The sequence below is a fragment of the Thamnophis elegans genome, chromosome 3 (assembly GCF_009769535.1).
Source record: "Thamnophis elegans isolate rThaEle1 chromosome 3, rThaEle1.pri, whole genome shotgun sequence".
Taxonomy (NCBI): Eukaryota; Metazoa; Chordata; class Lepidosauria; order Squamata; family Colubridae; genus Thamnophis; species Thamnophis elegans.
The window spans coordinates 37133840-37153637 of record NC_045543.1 but is presented as its reverse complement, the minus strand read 5'-3'; the positions used below and the strand labels follow the sequence as shown (position 1 = coordinate 37153637).

The window sequence follows — 19798 nt, the reverse complement described above, 5'->3', positions numbered from 1 at the left end:
TGAAAAGAAGGATCAGGAATGACAGGATAGCAGTCTTCCAATATTTGAAGAGCTGCCATAAGGAAGTGGAGGTCAACTTATTTACCAAAGTACCTGAAGACAAGAAACAATGGATGGAAACTAATGAAGAAGAGAAGCAACCTAGAAGGAGAAAATTCCTAACAGTAAGAACATTCAACCAGTGGAACTAATTGCTTTCAGAAGTTGTGAGTGCCCCACCACTGAAGGCTTTTAAGAAGAGACTGAACAGCCTTTTGTCAGAAATAATATAGGTCCCCTGCATGAGTAGTGAGTTGGACTAGATAACATCCAAGGTCCTTTTAACTTACTGTTAACTTCATAAGATTATGCTTTAAGTATATGTATAGATAGGAAAAGAAAAGGGTAGAGGAACTTCTTCCTCCATTGTGTGCAACTGTCATAAATATGACGCAGTTGCCAAGTGTCTAAATTTTGATCACATGACAGGATGCTGCAATAGTCATAAGTATGAAAAACAGTCATGTCATTTTTTTCAATGCCATTGTAACTTCAAACGGTCACTAAATGAATGGTTGTGAGGACTATCTGTAGTGACAAGGTCTGCCATAATTGGGGAAAGGAAAAGACACCTGGAAAGCCAATAAAAACATTTTAAAAAGAGACTGGAGAGGAAGAGAAAAAATGAACAATAAATAAAGGGGGAAAGTGTTGCAAATATAAAATAGCAGACTTGCTATCAGGTGCAAAGAATCAGGGCCTTTTGTTAAGTTGCAGTTCAAATTTATTGCTCAAGCTTATACATAAGAATCTTGTCAACTAAAGTTCAGTACTAAAGTTCAGTACTAAATTAGCATCAGAATTCACCGGAATTCAAGAAGGGCTGGTCTTAGATCATTTGTGGGAATGTAAAAATGCTAGCTGATGACTTGCTTAACTCCACCCTCAGTTCTGTCTGCTCTTCTACACTTGCAAATTTAATCAATATTCTAACACTGAAAATTGATCAACATAGTCCATTAATTTCACTCCTTCTCTTCAGTATCTAAACAGTGACAAAATTAACAAATTCCTTTATTTTATGACAAAAGAGCATAGCCAAATCTAAATTAGATGGTTGATCCCTAATATTGCAGTGCTGTTCACAATTGCAAAGACGGATTCCCCCTTCTCAACCACTTTAAGAAAAGAAAAGCAGATGATAAACAATATTCCCAGTTTATCTGGAGAGCAGGATGCGCTTTCAGTACAACACAAAGAAGATTAGGCTAAGCTCCATTCATTAGACAGTTGTATAAATTGTCAAATAATTCATTGCCTCGGCTCTGTTTAATGGGCTTTTTACCTACTGGTAGTAGATTGAGGAGCATACAATAATTCTAGAATGGGATACAAATATGCATTTTAGATTATCAAAATGTAGCATCTGTAGCTCAAGAGGAGTGAGATTCAGATTTGTCAATGGGAACATTTTATTTTATTTACAATGTCCCTTGATACTACTAATTCTGGAAAATCAATAATTTTCTATATAACTTTCCCTACCACTGGCTTAATAATAGATCTGGGTGGGCAGATTAATTATCAATCAAACTACTTTTATTTTTAAAATTGTATTTTACTATACTATCTTCTTCCATTACATGCTTTAGCTTGATTTTTAGTTATATAGAGAAACACCAACTATTTTAAAAGACAAGATTTGAAGAAAATAAGATTAAATAAAAACTTACTTTGAGAGACGAGAGATCATCTTCAGATTCAATGAAGTCTTGAATAGTATTACCAACTGGAGTTAGCACACGATCAATTACATGAACAACACCATTTGTAGCAATTTGATTGCCATGGGTGATTCTGGCACAATTAACAGTCACAACCTAAATTGGAAGAATAGCATGAATAAATGTTTGTTATAAATTTGGCTTCCCAACTTTTATCAAACAAGCTTTACATAATTTTTTTTCAATTAATTTTATAACTTGCTTATGAAACTTGTGATGTTTGTTTTTAAAAGTTCAGGGAACAATATAGCTGGAACATATTTTATAACATAGCCCTTTAAGTTACACTTCATTTTGTGTGACTAAAAAAATGATAGCAATCATAATTACTGAACTGCTTTCATGTAGATTGTTGTCTGAATACTAACCCAAGGATTCTAGTAAGATGTGTAACTTAATTAGGCTCAATGAGAGTTTACCAGTATTTGAAGTGCATCAACACCGTGTCCATGGGACAACTACAGTAATAAATATCAATAGAGGGTCCCTCAAATGAAGTTCTTTGGACACCATTTTTACATATTTTAAGTACACAGGAGTTTTAAAATATTGGTTTTTTATTATTTTGTATGTTGTTTTCTATTTTTGAAAATCATCTTAACATAATAATATATGACATCTTATATGAACAAATTACTCATATCAATTTCAAGGGAAATTTAAACTAGAACACTGAATCTTAGATCTCTTTCCAAAATGTATGATGTAAGTGCTACAAGCCACATCCTAATGTCCATTTATGTTATACAGATAAGCTTACCCCATTGGGATAGTGATTTATATGCAGGTTTTGATTGTTGTACATAGACACCAGAGTCATGCCATTCCGAAGGTCCTTTGTCAACATCCGTTTGTTTACCATATGGTTGTGGAGAGCATTATACAGTTCGATGTTTACATTTTCAATCAGACCATTGTAGATTTCCTGGAGGCAGAGTAGTTGAAATCAGGGAGATATTCCATTAATATTATTTCAGTTAGCTAGTGAGGTATTTTTGACTACTCTCTGAATCTTCTGACTTACCAGCATACAATAATTTCACTAATATAGCCACTACATGCCAACAATAACAAGTGGCTAAACATTTCCTTCTTTGAGAATAGCTTCAACTTTCTGCTCCAGCCTACAGCCCTGATATTTTCTGGACACCTCACATTTAAGTACAAAGCAGGCAACCTGAGAAGATCAGCCACATGCTACTACTGCTGCCTACCTACTTTATTTCAGTTTCCTACTTCTTCTACTAAGCATGCTCTTCTTACAGCTCATTTTCTTGGTAATCTTTACATTTTGTATATCCCCTTTTTTCCATCTAGCTTTTCTCCTTCAAAAAAAAGTTTATTTATATCCACTTCCACCTTTTCTATTCCTCCCTACCTCATTAGTAAAGATTTTCTTAGATCAGAGGTATCAAACTGGATTTCTTCGCAGGCCAGCTCAGCATTGTAGTTCTCCTCCGCTGGCTGGAGAGAAGGGACAAGCATTTCCTGCACTTTGCTGGCCAAAATGGGCCACGGGAGGGGGGGAGTGACCCATTTTGGTCAGCAGAGTGTTGCAGGAGGCCGTCCAGGCTGAAAATGGGGCATGGGAGGCAACGTGCACTCCCCGCGCCCCATTTTGGCTGTCAGAGGCACCGTGGGCTAATTGTTCGCTATTTTCAGACCGGCCCCATGGGCTAGATTTAAAGAACCTGCAGGTCAGATCTGGCCCGTGGGCCTTGAGTTTGACACCCCTGTCTTAAATCAACCTGCCATTATACTTGCCAACTCAACACTGTCCTTCATATCATTATTATTCCACTGTCAGAAACTGTGTAGTCTCTTAAACTTTGTCCTCTTTAATTTAGTCTACACCTAGCTTCTTATATTCATTTAATGTATCAACGCTGGGTAATTGGAAAAGCCTAAAATCAGGCAAAATAAGCCTTTACTGGGCATTCTCTCCATTTCAGTATTGATTCCATTTTCTAAGATTTAATGAAAACCTCAGGGAGGATCATGGGCTCTCCCTATATAATCTTAGGGCTTTTCACTTTAGGTAGAAACATAGGAATCAGCAATTGGATAACATAATCATAATTTTACTTGTTACATGGTACATTGGGAAAGACATGATTAGTTGTCACAATAATACATTTTATTATAATAAAATAGACTATAAACACATTTTCTGCAGCCTAGTCTTGTGAATTTCAGAGTGTGCCTTTCTGAAGCCAGAAGATGTATTATAGAAGCTACTGTGAAAATCCAACTCTAAGTTATGTTCCAGCTATCTTACCTCATGCTGCAATGCTGAACACTGGTTATTTAGAGTTATGTGTGTGCGCGCAAGTGAATTTGCAAATATATGTGTATAAAGTTAACCAGAATCAATAATTCCAATAATATATACAAAAGCTGAGTGTTAGTATTTATTCATTCATAATTTATTCATCTATAAATTTCTTAGCATTAAACATTTCTTTAAAAATCAAAATTGATATAATTACACGATCTAAAAGATTCCAAGCTTCATTGCTTGGTGCAAATAATGTGTAAGAGCCAGGTCCTTCAATTTCTTCCTTCAGTTTCGACATCTCAGAATAACGTTGAGTGGAGGTAGCTCCTACTATGCCCAAAGTACCAAATATGTGGTCTATTGGAGCCACTGAAAAAGAAAAATAACTTATAGTTATAAAATCCTTTTCTAAATTAGTTGCTCTTTTTCTAGTGAATTATTAATGAAATTTACTTAAGTATTGAGGTGGTTCCTCTTTTAATGTGCAGATTTTAATGCAAATAAAGTTCCTTAGGACTTTTTGTGTTAATCCATTACTTCAGTAACCTGGAATTTCTTGTGGCCTGTAAAATCCAAGGAAGTAGACAGGACAATATTGTAAATTATCCTCTGCTTTGTGCAAGCTTGATCTGTGCTTATCTTGGTCCAACTTGCACATGGCAGAGGATCATCAAACTTCCTTTTTATTATGTCTATAAAGCTGCTGAATTATCCCACAGAAAAATATCACCAAGTTGCCAAGAATATCCAACTTTAAATCAACATTTCAGGCTGTAGAGGAGATACCACTGATGTCTTGTACAGTGTCTTGAAACTGTCAGGATTTCTGTCAGAAGTAGAATTGAACTCTGACAAGGTTTAAGTACAGTTTGTACATCAAAGCTCTCCATCAATAGCAATGTTATCTCTGGACAAGCAGGCATTACCTTTGAAAGAACAGATTTATGATCTGGGGTACTTCCGAATTCATGGCTTTTACTAGCTAAAAAGGCTTTGGGCCTGCTTTGGCACCTATTATGACGCTACTTAGCACAAGATGGCCTAGGTCTGTGATGGCGAACCTATGGCACAAATGCCAGAGGTGGCACACAGAGCCTCTGTGTGGGCATGTGTGTTGGAGTCCCTGAAACTCAAAGACCAGCTGGCCGGTCCGCATCCACACGCCAGCCACCTGGTCTTCAGGTTTCCAGCAGACACAACTGGTCTTTGGGTTTCTGGGACACCAGTTTGCGCGAAGACCTGCTGGCTGGTGCACATGTATGCGTCGGAAATCAGAAGAGCAGCTGGCAATGGCTCGTGTGCCACAGAAAGGGCTCTGCATGCCAACTTTGGCATGCATGCCATAGGTTTGCCATCACGGATCTAGGGGGAATCTATTCCTAATGTTCTACCATTGGGAAATAAAGGGAGCTGAAACAATGAGACTGCTGGTTGCAACACCAATACCCTGGAATAGCGTTTCTGTAAAGTTCAGTCTGGAACCATCGTCTGATTCATTAAAGGATAAAAAATAGAGCTGTTCTAGGGTGGTGTTGAAGTCCACACATCTTCAAGTTGCCAAGGTTGAGAAACTCTGTTCTAGGGCATCTTTTAATTTTTTCAAGACAGTCTTCTATTTCTATAGATGTTTTAAATTTGTCAAAATAATTATGGTGAATACAAAAGTAAAAATAAATAAATTGGGTTGAGAAAATAGTTCCATGATAATACCTGCAGGACAGCCTCGTTCTCCTTCCATCTTCATATAGCCAGGGCAGCACTCATATAAAACCGTCCTGCAGAGTACCAATGCAATATTATTTGATCTTACTAGGTCTTAATATTTATTTAGTATTCCTTTTAATATAAACATATTTGAAGTGGATTAGAGGAAGTATATATAGATAGATAAGACTATATAAAAATATAGAATTTATAAAATATATAAAAACAAAATGCATAATAAAAAACTATATTAAAGCAACAATAAGAACAGATGAATTAAAAGCCTGCAATCAGAGTAAAAGCTAGGAACATATCTTTCAGAGATCCTGGAACACCGGGGAACTACCAGAGGACTGGAAAAGAGCTGATGTGGTTCCCATCTTCAAAAAAGGAGGGGAAAAAAAGATCCAGGAAACTACAGACCTATCAGCCTGACCTCAATACCAGGAAAGATTCTGGAAAAAATAATCAAGCAACAAATTAGCGAACACCTAGAAGCAAACAAAGTAATAGCCAAAAGCCAACATGGGTTTGTCAAAAACAGATCATGCCAGACTAATCTTATTGCATTCTTTGATAATGTGACAAAATTAGTGGACCAGATGATTGCCGTCCATACGGCAATAGTAAGGCATTTGATAAGGTAGACCATAACCTACTACTAGATAAAGTAGAAGAATGTGGGTTAGACAGCATCACCACCAGATGGATTGGTAACTGGCTGACCAACCGCACTCAACATGTAGTCCTCAATGGAACTGAATCTACATGGAGGGAAGTATGCAGTGGAGTACCCCAAGACTCTGTTTTAGGCCCAGTACTCTTCAACATCTTCATCAATGATTTGGATGAGGGAATAAATGGGGAATTCATCAAATTTGCAGATGATACCAAGCTGGCAGGAATAGCCAACACTCCAGAAGATAGGCTTAAGATACAGAAGGATCTTGACAAACTTGAACATTGAGCACTATCTAATAACATGAAATTCAGAGTACATTTAGAGTAAGGTTCTACATTTAGGCCACAAAAATGAAATGCACAGGTACAGTATAGGTGGTACCTTGCTCAGTAGTAGTAACTGTGAAAGGGATCTTGGAGTCCTAGTGGACAACAATTTAAATATGAGCCAGCAGTGTGCAGCAGCTGCCAAAAAAGCCAACACAGTTCTAGGCTGCATAAATAGAGGGATAGAATCAAGATCACGTGAAGTGTTAATACCACTTTATAATGCCTTGGTAAGGCCACACTTGGAATACTGCATTCAGTTCTGGTCGCCACAATGTAGAAAAGTTGTGGAGACTCTAGAAAGAGTGCAGAGAAGAGCAACAAAGATGTGTAGGGGACTGGAGACTAAAACATATGAAGAATGGTTGCAGGAATTGGGTATGTCTAGTTTAAGAGAAAGAAGGACTAGGGGAGACATGATAGCAATGTTCCAATATCTCAGGGATTGCCACAAAGAAGAGGGAGTCAAACTATTCTCCAAGGCACCAGAGGGTAGAACAAGAAGCAATGGGAGAGAAGCAACTTAGAACTGAGGAGAAATTTCCTGACAGTTAGAACAATTAATCAGTGGAACAGCTTGCCTCCAGAAGTTGTGAATGCCCCAACACTGGAAGTCTTTAAGAAGATGTTGGATAGCCATCTGTCTGAAACGGTATAGGGTTTCCTGCCTAGGCAGGGGGTTGGGCTAGAAGACCTCCAATGTCCCTTCCAACTCTGCTATTGTATTGTATAACAAGAGCGACACACAGAGTAAAAGTAACAGACAGTTTAAAAAGGGGTCCTGGATTTCCACAAGGAGGATAAATACGGTAATCATTATTGAAAACCCTGTATCTGAAATCCCAATAATATATATTGTGCATTTAATTTTCTTTGAGATGCTCTCTAAGCCAGTTTGCAGTACTTAGAGAGCCTTATTTTACCATTTATTAAATAACATTTTGTTCTCAAAATGGGGCATGTCATTACTTAATTGCTCAGTATTCCTTCAGTACTCTGATTACATTCAGGACCATATCCTTGAACAAAAGAACCTCCTAAATTCCAATAGTCGTCCTCCTTCAAGTCATTTACCCAATTTCAATTCTATTTTGCAGCAACAGAGTTGGAAGCAACAGTTTTGTTTTGCAGTTCTAACATTTTATAGCAACAATCAAAACAAGTCAGTCTTTATTAGTCATTATAAGTTCAAAATAAATACAGTTTTCAATATATAAATGTTGTACAACTCAAGGAATTCTAGGTTCACATAACCTAGATGGAGCTTTTATGTCATTCCAGTAAAGATTAACTTTAATTTATAAAATTTGTTCTCTGAAATATATATGCAGATAGTCCTTGTTTATTGACAGAAACTGAGACTGGGAATGCAGTCATAAGGCACAACCTTATGTGACTTTGCAACAAACAAAATCAATGGGAAAGCTGACAGAAATTAACAAAATGTTGATCATGTGTCTATGTGATGCTGCAATGTGATTGCAACAGAGGGGGTATTCAGCAGGTTCTGACCAGTTCTGAAGAACCGGTAGCAGAAAATTTGAGTAGTTTGGAGAACCAGTAAATACCACCTCAGACTGGCCCCACCCCCATCTATTCTCTGCCTCCTTAGTCCCAGCTGATCGGGGGGATGGGGATTTTGCAGTAATCTTCCCCTGGAGTGGGGTGAGAATGGATATTTTATAGTAACCTTCCCCTGCCACACCCACTAAGCCACAACATGCCCACCAAGCCATGCCCACTAACCACTCCCACAGAACCAGTAGTAAAAAAATTTGAATCCCACCACTGGATTGCAAATAGATTGTCACATGCCCAAATTGCAATCAGATGACCACAAGGATACTACAGTAGTCACAGCTACAAGGACCCATCAAAAATACCTCTCAGGATTGTATGAATAAGTTTGAATGGTTGCCAGATGAGTGATCATTCAACAAGGGCTATCTGTTCATTTATTTCCATCTAAACAGTACCATAAAAATCAAGCTGGTTCTGTTACACAGACACTATAGGTAACCCACACAAAATCAATGAATAAAATTATAAGATATTGTTATAATTATAGTTAATAGTCTTGAACAAGACTTACGCTTTCTTTCCACAGATGGCTCCCTGGTACCAGTTCCTGCATGTGCTGAAATATTTCTTATGGGTTCCCATAACTTGCTGGAGAGCACAGACATTTGGCCTGGAAGAAAGAGAAAAGGGTCTATGTGATACATTCCTTTACAACTTGAATGTTTACTTACTGGTACTTACAATATTTATATATTGCCTTTATGGTTGTGAAAGTTAGACCTTTAAAAAGCAAGAGGGGAAGAAAAATCAACTTATTTGAGGTGTGGTGCTGGAGAAAGCTCTGCATATTCCTTGGACAGTTAAGGTGACCAGCAAGCAATGGCAGAGTCCTTCAAATATGCATTTCTCATAAATATTTCTATGTACAAGTTGAATAGTATAGGTAACAGGATGCAACCTCACTGAGTGCTTTTTCCAATTCCAAACCATTTTGTGTCTCCATATTCCGTTCTTATAGTGGCTGCCTAATCAAAGTACAATGACTGAATGAGCTGGATTTGGTGTGGTGATATTGCCAGTTCTTTGAGGCAGTTTCAAGGCTTGTCATGGTCAACATATTTGTAAGCTTTTGTGTAGTCAATGAAGAACATATAGAAGTCTTTATGGTATTTCTCTACTTTCCCCTCATCCAACGCAGATTGGCAATATGATCACACATTCCTCTCCCTTTCCAAAATCCTGCTTGTAGATCAGGCAGTTCTCTGTTGGCAGTTGGATTCAAACATGACTGGATGATCTTCAAAATAATTTTACTCACATGTGATATCAAGGCTATGGTTTACTGGTTGGAAACCGTCTTACATATCACTTTTCTTTGGTATTGGAATAAATATCAACCTTTTCCATTCTTTTGGCCACTGACCAGACTTCCACATACTTTGGCAAAGTGCTGTCAGTGCTTTTGTTGGCAGTGGTCTCAGCAACTCAGCATCTTTATGGTTAGGCAACTGGTTGAGTGCCCACACTACTTCCTCCTCCAGGATACCTGGTTCCATTTCTGGTAGGTCAGCTTCTCTTCTTATGGCTTGGCCTTGTTTTCGTTTATGTAAAGATGTTCTACATAGTCATCTTTGTCTGAATGCTTGTTGGTCATGCAATTCCTGCCAATCATGTCCTCTGACCATAGCCTTTCCTACCATAAAGGGGTTTCTGGCCCTTTTTACATAAATGAAACACTCTCTTGTATGACCTCTCATGGCTCCTTCCTCCATTTTTTTTACATTGCTCAACCCAGTACTTTTCTTTATATTTTCTTGCCTCTCTCTGGAACTTTGCATTTAGTTTTCTCATTTCTTCCCTATCACCAATAGTGTTTGCTTTCGTTCTCTCTTCTGCAGTCCCTATTGTAGCTTCTGATATCCATTTGGCCAATTTCATTGGTTTCTTGTATGTAATATATTTTTGGGCTACTTCAATAACAATTGTTTTTATTTCTTCACATAACTTATTTGATTGTCTTTCTGTGATGTTAAGCAATTGAAATCTGTTCTTAACTTCAGTTACACATGCCAGGGGAATCTTCTTGACATAAAATTTCTGAATCATAGGTGGTCGTTTGAGTTCATGGTGGGACCCACAATCTGCACCAGGGAACATTTTCATGATAAGATGAAACGTTTCCACTTCTAATGGCAAATACATAGTCAAAATGGTTTCAATGCTCTCCATTTGCTAAAATCCAAGTGTATAGTTGCCACTTGGATTGTCCCCCTCACCAAAAACTCCCACTTGTCTCTGCAAAGTTCATTATCCTTAGCTGATGTTCATGACATAGCTGAATAAGATGCTCTCCTGCCTCTTTTGTTTTTACAAGTTTTATTACATTTTTTTCTTTTTTCCAACACACATACTTTATGGACAGAGTGTTTACCAGGTGACATCTTATACATCACATTCATAATCATAGTTGCAATGTATTCTAATCTTCCCACTCTTATCAATATTCATCTCTTTTATATAATCCTTTGACTTTTTCCATCAATTCATTTACTCTTACTTTGCTAAACACCTTTTTTGTCTTCAATTAATCACTGTTAATTCATCTTAACAAATAAATTATCGCAATATCTTTGCTATTCCCACTTCAGCAATATTATTCTCTTTACATAGTTGTTTAACATTTCTTATTCAATTTTTACACATAGTTAACATCACTGTATGTCCTGTATTTCTTCTTCTTTTTTTAGTTTTCCAGTTGTTTACCCTATTTCTTCTTCCCAAAAAATATCTCACAAATTCCCCTTCCCCAATCATTAATATTTTAAATTCCCAATATTAGATTACATTCAAAATTAATATTATTAAATTGTCTACCTTCACATTCCCATCCACTCATCTACCTTATTATATATATATTTACTAATATTTACCCTATTATTATGCCTCTCTTCTATTGAGCTTTTCCTGATAATCCATCATCTCTTACTCTTTTAAGGATCCCATTTTAAGGTGATTTTTTAAATCTGCCTTTTATCCCGCTCTCTTGAAGTCTTATTTCCCTTTTTTATTTTTGTATGTGTTGCGCTTTCTCTCCTTTATCCCTTTCATCTCTTTTAGTTGTATTATTTGTGCCCCCCTCACCAAAACTCCCTTGTTTCTGCAAAGTGTTTCCTTTTTTATCTCTTAAGTGCTTCTTTTTTGAGGAGGGTTTTATTTTCACCCCTCTCACCAAAACTTCCAGTTGTCTCTGCAAAATTGGTTCTCTTTTTATCTTTTAACTGCTTCTTTTGGGGGGAAGGCTTTCCCCCTTTCCTCTCTACTGTTTATACCTTTCTCTGAATTTGAATTTTTTTTTAGCATCAGAAATATTTCTGCATATATCTGAAACTCCATTTTATAACAATTTAAAAGGCTTTTACAACTGCCCCAATTATCTCTTTTCACAATTGACCCAAATTTAAAGTCTCTTAAGTTTCCTTGTTTTTCTTCTTTTCTTCAATTACTCCTCTTCTCTTCAAAGAAAGGTTGTTTTACTGAGTTAGTATAATCCAGTAGTAATCCAAGTCCAAAAATAGACAAATCCAGTTATAAATTACTTTCTTCAAATAGAACAGACAAGAAAAAAAAAACCAAGAAAAAAACACACACAATCTTTAAATTTTCTCACAATTTTCAAATTGTCTTCTTCTGTATAGCCAAGGTCAGATCTTACAGCTGCTGCTTCTCTTGTTGTGCCTATTAAAGTCTTAGTATATATTGCGCTCACCAAGCCTGCTATGCTTTGAATATTATAGTACTTTTTTCCACCAGTAGATGCCACTCTGAATTTCTGTTCCATATAAGATAGTCTAAGAAATACAGCTGATTGTCAAAATATCCAGGCAGTTTAAAATACACATAAATAATGCTATTTTCTCCTGAAAATCATTTTTCTAGAATGTTTTACTTTCCCCAACGTTCCAAATGCAAGAATTCTTCTTGGGCTTTTTACTTTATAGTCTCAAATTCTCATTTTCTTTCCAAGTGCCAAATAGTCGCTTTTCTAAGCTCCGGAATTTCTTTTAAAACTCCAATTTTCAAAGTTCCAAAGAGTTTCTTAAGTGAGAGTTGCAGTTATTTCACCCAGTTCAAGCACTGCTCCAGCTCAGTTCTTAGGCTCGGTTGTCCTAACTTTGAGATGACCATAGGAAAATGGGCACCGCCCCTGCTGCCATTTGGGAGAATTGTTTCTGATCTAGCAAGGAAATTGCCAATTCCTCATGGTCCACGAAAGCCTCTCCTTTCTTCACCGTCCCTACAAGACAGTTGTGGTCCAAAGGCCTCCTGGCAGCAGGTACTGGCTGAATTTTGCGGGGTTCATCAGAGCTCCGCTAATTTCCAGACTGTTTCCGCTGTGACGTCAACTGTAAATCCTCCTGCCTCATTTGTTCAGCAAGGCCAAACTTGCTTATGATTTCTTCCATTTCTCCCACTTTTGCATTTAAATTTGCAATAATATAGAGAATGTCTTTCTTTGCTGTTTGTTTCAAAGTTTCCTGAATTTCAGCGTAGAATTCTTTGATATTCTCTACTGCTGTGTTTGGAGTGGGAGTGTAAACTTGTCATGTTGTGAGGTTTTCTGTTGATATGTCCTATCACTGACCGTTCAAAAACTTTCTATGGTTCTGCCAATTTTTTATGCAGTACAGTATGAAACTCATTCCTCTTCTTCTGATGGTATCATTGTCCAAGTAGCATACCATATGACCATCACAGTTGATGAAGCCACAGCCAATCCAATGAACTTCACTGACACCTAGTATATCAATGTTGAGTCTATTCATTTTGTTCTTAACAATGTTAGCTTTTCTAGATTTAAGTCATTGACTGTCAGCCTCTGCTACACTTGCTTACTATCAGCTGCCATAGGAACAGGGAGGGTGGGGGCATGGTATTGGGGAAGGAAATTATATTCTACTGGAGGAGTCTTGTTCTCACCATCTTCTGCACATGCTGGTGGCTGATGTTTGGACTTGGTCAAGGCCAACCGTCTTGCATACCAACTTCATGAGGCTGTTTGAAGATGCACCCCACATGACACCTTCAGGAGTTGCAGATTGGACACTGGGTTGGGGAATTGGGAGGAGGGTGCTGGGTAAACGTTTGATATGTATATGTTCCCACCTTTCTGGCTCAGATCTTGCTTTCCTTTTGCTGTTTTCACTTCATATCTAGTAAAAGTACTTTATCTATATTCAAATGGAGTTGAGGCTTTTCTTTCTTGGATATTGAAGGAGGCATGCCTGACATTGACATTCCATTTTCCTAATTTGAAGAGCTTTGAACAGTGGAGAGATCTCTTTTCACTAGGAACTGTGTCAACAATTGAGGGGGGGATTAGGATTTACCCTATCTACATCCTGAATGATCCTGCTACTATAATCGTCTCTTTGCTCTTCCCCAGTAGCTTTATTATTAGAAAACCATTTGTCTGAAGTGGTGTAGGATTTCCTGCCTAAGCAGGGGGTTGGACTAGAAGAATTCCAAGGTCCCTTCCAACTCTGTTATTCTATTCTATTATTAGTACCTCCCAGCCTGGGGAACTCACTGTTCTTTCATATTTTTGAGTTGATCCAAATCATTGTACTGTACTGTTTTAACGGGGTCATCTTCAGAAAATTGTACACCATTTTACTATTATACAGTAATAATGCTGGCTCTAGGCAACACTGACTGAGGGTGCTCCTATACTGCTGATGAGAAGACTTACATTTTTAGAATGATTCAGAAGGAGGGCAGCATTGGCACCCTTGAAATTTTGGAATCTTAGACTAGTGCATACTAGAACTTAGTGTAATGCCCATTCTTCATTGTACAATTTAAAATACAATAAAACATAAGCAAATAAAAGTATATTAAAATATTTCAGTTGTATTAAACAGAAACCAGGTATTTGATAGATACACCGTAGAAGCAGAAGTGTGAAAGTAATAGTCCTGTACAATCAAATAGCAATGTTAAAGTTTATCAAAGAACTGCTCCTCCTAGACCAATTAATATGAATTTGGCCTATGTCTAGCAACTAGAGGCATGCCTATACCAGCCTAAACTAGGCAATAGGAGCTCAGTAGATTCCACCCTGGACTGCATCACTAACAATATCACGACTAAAGCAGCTGAATCATATACATGGCAAAAATTGTCTTGCCACTGCAAAAGCAGCCTCAAAAGTGGTATGTTCCACTTTCTGCAGCACAATCCACACTGAACAGCTCATCTGTCTCTCAATTATTCTCCTTTTTTCCAAATGCTGTTAGACTGTATTTTTGTTGTTATCTATACATTCAGCAGAGGAATTATGAAAAGTGAATTTTCTTTCTTTCTTTTCTTTTCTTTTTTTAAAAATCAGTGGAAATAAATAAGAGTACAGCTGATCTAGGCAACAGCTCGCGTGCCAACTGTGGCACTCATCCCATAGGTTCGCCATCACAGTTTTAGAAGACCTGCAAGGTTCCTTCCAGCTCTATTCTGATTGATTGATTCATTCATTGAGATGGATTTATTTATTTCCAGCCAATTTCTGCATGGAAGACATGGCTAAAGGTCCAAAGTTCAGGGAATCATCCAATCACTTCCCCTTTGATTTGTCCTACATGAAAACTGTAAGGCAGCATGACTCTGTAGTCTAGTAACTCAAGCATGAATAGGGCATTAGTGAGGGCAATGCAAAATTTCTGATACCTCAGAGCCTTGCAGCAAAACACTTTAATTTGGCTGTGAGTGAGTGGAATCTACTGGACAGGGAGCAAATAGCAAAAGCAATATTGTGGCCTTTACATAACATGTTTCAGCCCTCTTACTTGTGCATGTATGCAAAAGGCCGAGCTTGTGTCATAGTGCAATGCTGCTTTCATCATTTTTATGAAAGCTTCCAATTCTAAGGGTGCAGAATTAGTTACTCTGACTCCATATAATAAATAATTAAATAAGATGTCAACATAAAATGCCACATGGGACTTTGATAAGGCCATGTTTGGTTACTTGCTGGAATTATCACTCTTTTCTGTTGTCTCCGTAATGTGTTTTTTCATTCTGAGATTGTTTTGGATCGCAAACTATAATAGTCAATTGTTTTCTTGTAATTTCTTTCATTCTGAAGTTGTTTCTCTTATATTCTTGTTTTCTCATACCTAAATGACTAAAGGCTAGAGATCAATAATGGCTTTTTCATAGTATGTAAGGCTAGACCTACAAAGCAGGCAATGACAGACATTTCTGAAAATCCTTGCCAAGTAAACTATAGGGACTTATCCAGGCAATCTTCAAGAATCAGGCACAACTGAACAGAATAAAGGCTAAATATTACAGTGCAAAGTCATCTTGCTATTATTGTGCCATCCAGATACTTAGAAAATTGACTCTTAATCTTTCATACATACATATAGTTGTGGCAGTGCCATTCTATTAAATAATAGTACCATCATCCCTGACTGGACAATTATTCCCATCCATAGATTCTGCTTGTTTTGTTTGTTTTCAGGTTTTGTTTGTTTTCCGATAAAATGGGTCTGTACTTTTGTGATACTATTCTAAAACCAGAATTGGAATAATTCACACCTAGATAAGATTAGGAATAAGGATACATCCATAGCATAGATCAGGGATGTCAAACTGGATTTCTTCAAGGGACATATCAGCACTGTAATTCTGCTCCACCGGCCGGCAAGGGGGGGGGGACAGAGGGATGGATGCCTCCTGCAGCACTTTATCAGCCAAAAACAGGCCGCGCAGAGGCCCCACAAGGCCTCCGCAAGGCCCATTTCCAGCTGGCAGAGTGCTGCTGGAAGCTGGGAAGGTTGAAAACAGGCCTCGCCGGGGCCTCGCAGTCTAATTTTGGCCAGCAGAATGCTGTAGGAGACAGTGGAGGCTGAAAATGGGGCGCGGGGGGAACCGGCCCACAGACATTGAGTTTGACACCCCTGGCATAAACTGAAGTGAATTATTGAGTCCTGGACTACATTTTATGGCTTGGTAATATTAATAACTATGAGAGGGTTTGAGGTGTCCCAGTGGACCACCAATTATGTATGAGCCACCAATATGCTGCAGCTGCCAAAAAGGCCAATGTAGTCCTAGGCTGCATTAACAAAGGGATAGCATCAAGCGCACAATGTTTTATAATGCATTAGCATGGCCACACCTGGAATACGGTGTCCAATTCTGGTCGCCACAATACAGAACAGATGCTGTAACCATAGCCTGAATGCAGAAAAGAGCAAAAAAGTTCATTATGTATGCATGTGCTTGCCTCCAGAACTTGTGGTACTCCATCACTGGAGGTTTACAAGAAGAGACTTGCCAGACATTTGCCTGAAATGGTCCCTCTCAACCTTATTTTTTCTATTTTCTACGTTCTAGCCTATCAAGGAGAAGAATTAGGGGTGACATGATAGCTGTCTTCCAGTACTTAAGGGAATGTCACATAGAAGAAGGGATTGACTTATTCTCCAAAGCACCTGAAGGCAAGCAAAGAAACAATTGGTAAAAGATATTAAAGAGAGATCCAATCTGGAACTAAGGAGAAATTTCCTGAGAGTGAGAACAATTAAACACTGGAACAGCTTGTCTCCCAGAGTTGTGGTGCTCCATTTCTAGAAGTTTTTTTAAAAAAAAAGATTGGACAGTCATTTGTCTGGGATGGTATAAGGACTCCAGCCTTGGGCAAGGGGTTGGACTAGAAGACTCCAAGGTCCCTTCCAGCCCTATGATTCTGTGAAATGCCTCTGAAGGTGGAGGTCCACTTTGTCCTTATTATACTCAAGTATTTAATAAAAATGGATACAGCCTTTTTTCTGCAGAAATGATAGTTTAGTAACATGAACATATATCAACTCGCCAGCATGTAAACTTGTGATTAATGTTGGAGTTTGATATAAAATGGACAGCTATATAAATGTTGCAGAAGCCAATCTGGGTCAGTCACTGGGATCAGAGGTTTTGTCTGACCCAGATTGGATCCTGCAACATTATCCTAGGACATCACTTTTGTTCGTATATAAATGTTTTAAATAATAAAATAAAAGTAAAATTATAAAAGAATGGTAAATATTTTGCTTCTTATTTTCCCCATTGGAAATATTTATAGTATATAATTCATTTGGTTGATTTGATTGCCCATGTTTGAAATAAAATCAAAAACCCAAAATAAATAATTTCACAACTAAATAAAAATGTAATATTTGAATGAATATTAATAATAATATTAATAATATTAATATGAATTATTTTAATCTGAAAAACTATTTTTTCTATATGTAATGACAGACTATTCCTTTTTCGTAATTTCAAACAACATTGTTATAAATTAAAATGTTTCTTTTATATAAAAATGCATTTGCTATTTAATCCGTCATTTTTCATTTTTGCCAAGTATGTGAATATTGTATATATTGTAACTAGAAATACACAAACATAAAAACATTATATATGTATTTAATACTTTATTTAATTAAATGCATTTCATTCTGAATTTCTTGTGTCAAAATTTTGATAAAACTCAATTATTAACCAATACTTTTGCCATATGGCTATAGTTTAAGCAAAATTTAAAAGAAACCCCAAAAGAAACAATTCATTTGTAAAGCAAAAGTGATAATTTTAATAATAGGTAATGACTTTATCTTATCACATCTATTGATAAACAACACCTTTGTAGAAAACCTGTGTAAGTTTTAAAATTTAAAAAAAAGTATTCTGGAGTCATATTAACAAACCTCAGCTGATTAATAAGAAAAAAATAGTAAACATTTTGTTTAAACTCTACAAAACTTAGAAGACTGAACAATAATTTTTATTCATGTGAAACATATTGCTTACCCTTGATCACGTGCCCTGATTCGACTGTGGGTCAAAATCTTGTCATAATGAGCAGTGTAAGATTCTGCTAGATGAAAAACTGGCATGAAACAAATAGTGACTGTAGCAACCCACAGGAAGTCCATGTTTCTGTCTCTCTGTTTCTTGAGCGTCTGAGAAGAGAACTGGCAAAGACTCTAGAGAGCTCAAAGTTTATATCCAAGATGCAAGGCAGAGGGAGGAGAAAATATATCAACCTGAAACTTTGAACCACCCTCTGAGAAAGACGAACATCAGATGATTGTAACCATTTCTGTATGTATGTGAATTTCAAAGCAATCTATTCATTTTGACAGCTGCCATAAAATTAATTAGCGTTTAGATTTAACTAGAGTTTATAATGCAGAAAATTTAAAGATTCTGGATAGCCTCACAAGTTCAACTGATAATGTTTTTCCACACACTGATATATAAAATTACTGGATAAAGAACAATGAGTTACCGGGGTTTTTTAACATAGTTCTCTAGGAGATATGAGTCTTCATTCTGCCTATAGAAAGTAGAAATGCCACATTACTTTATAGTAGAAGCATTTTAATTCTCCTCATCCAGAAGGATCAAAACAAAGTTAGTGCTAGTAGTTGCCTTGATGTACTAATCAATGTACTTTTTCTATGTAAAATAACAAAGGAAAATATGATAATTTAAGGGGAAGCATGCTATCTGGGAACCATCAGCTGAAATAGTTAATTTTAGGATAATTATTCAATATATTCATCAAAATTTGATAAAACACATGTTTTTTATTAGTAATTCCAACAAGAGTAATAAATATTTAGCAATGTGTTGTAAACAGTTGTAAAAGATTATAATAATATTTACAATAAGTCAATGAAAAACTAGGAATACTGGTGCTCATAGTTTTCATAACTGAATCAAGACATTTCTAAATTGCTTAGGAACTGATTTCACAATTTCTTATGGAGGCAGGAGTTGACCAAGCCAAGAGTTTTTCAAAACATCTGTTTCGTGGAAATTTAGGGTTCCATAAAAGTCTCCTGGACAGTGGGTGGAGTTCATTTGAATGCAGCCAAATTTCTCATAGACTTTGAAATTTTTTCAGTACTTTAAGGACTTACAATAATCTGTTACACACTAATAAACTAGGAATATAAAGTATATCTCTTCTATAGTTGAAGAAGCTTTGACTGTGATATGCATATAGAATCAGAATAATAGAATAACAAGTTGGAAGAGACCTTGGAGATCTTCTAGTCCTGTGATGGCGAACCTATGGGATGTGTGCCAGAAATGGCACACAGAGCCATCTCTCCAGGTTTGTGGAGCGGTCACCCATTGCTCTTCCAGGTTCTGGAGTGCTGGCCAGCTGGTCTTCATGCGTGCAGGAGCACCAGAAACCAAAAGAACAGCCACCTGGTGTGCATGTGCATGCCAGGAAGATGATTTTCTGGTTTCCGGTGAATGCATGTGTGCTGGCCATCTGGTCTTCTAGTTTCTGGTGTGAATGCATGCGCAAAGACCAGGTGGCTGATGCATTGGAACCCAGAAGAGCAAGAAGGACAGAGCTGGCAGCCATGATGGGCCATAGCTTCCCTCTTTCCCTGCCCAAGCATACTTCTTGAGCAGCCCTCCAGCCCACAGCACTGATGCAAGTCCGCAATCCAGAGTG

The 19798-nt window shown here is 37.3% G+C and overlaps 1 protein-coding gene across 3 annotated transcripts in view; it reads right to left on the bottom strand.

The window, feature by feature from the left end:
• POSTN (periostin) overlaps positions 1–18280 on the bottom strand; it is a 54605-nt gene extending 36325 nt beyond the window's left edge. For all 3 annotated transcript variants that reach the window (XM_032214649.1, XM_032214651.1, XM_032214652.1), the window contains exons 1-6: positions 18130–18280; positions 8846–8944; positions 5752–5816; positions 4253–4410; positions 2524–2688; positions 1713–1859 (exon numbers count right to left, since the gene is read on the bottom strand). In XM_032214649.1, the coding sequence (XP_032070540.1) occupies positions 1713–1859; positions 2524–2688; positions 4253–4410; positions 5752–5816; positions 8846–8944; positions 18130–18254 (759 nt within the window). In that variant the 5' untranslated portion in view covers positions 18255–18280. The remainder of the gene's footprint in view (positions 1–1712; positions 1860–2523; positions 2689–4252; positions 4411–5751; positions 5817–8845; positions 8945–18129) is intronic.
• Positions 18281–19798: the final 1518 nt, after the last annotated feature.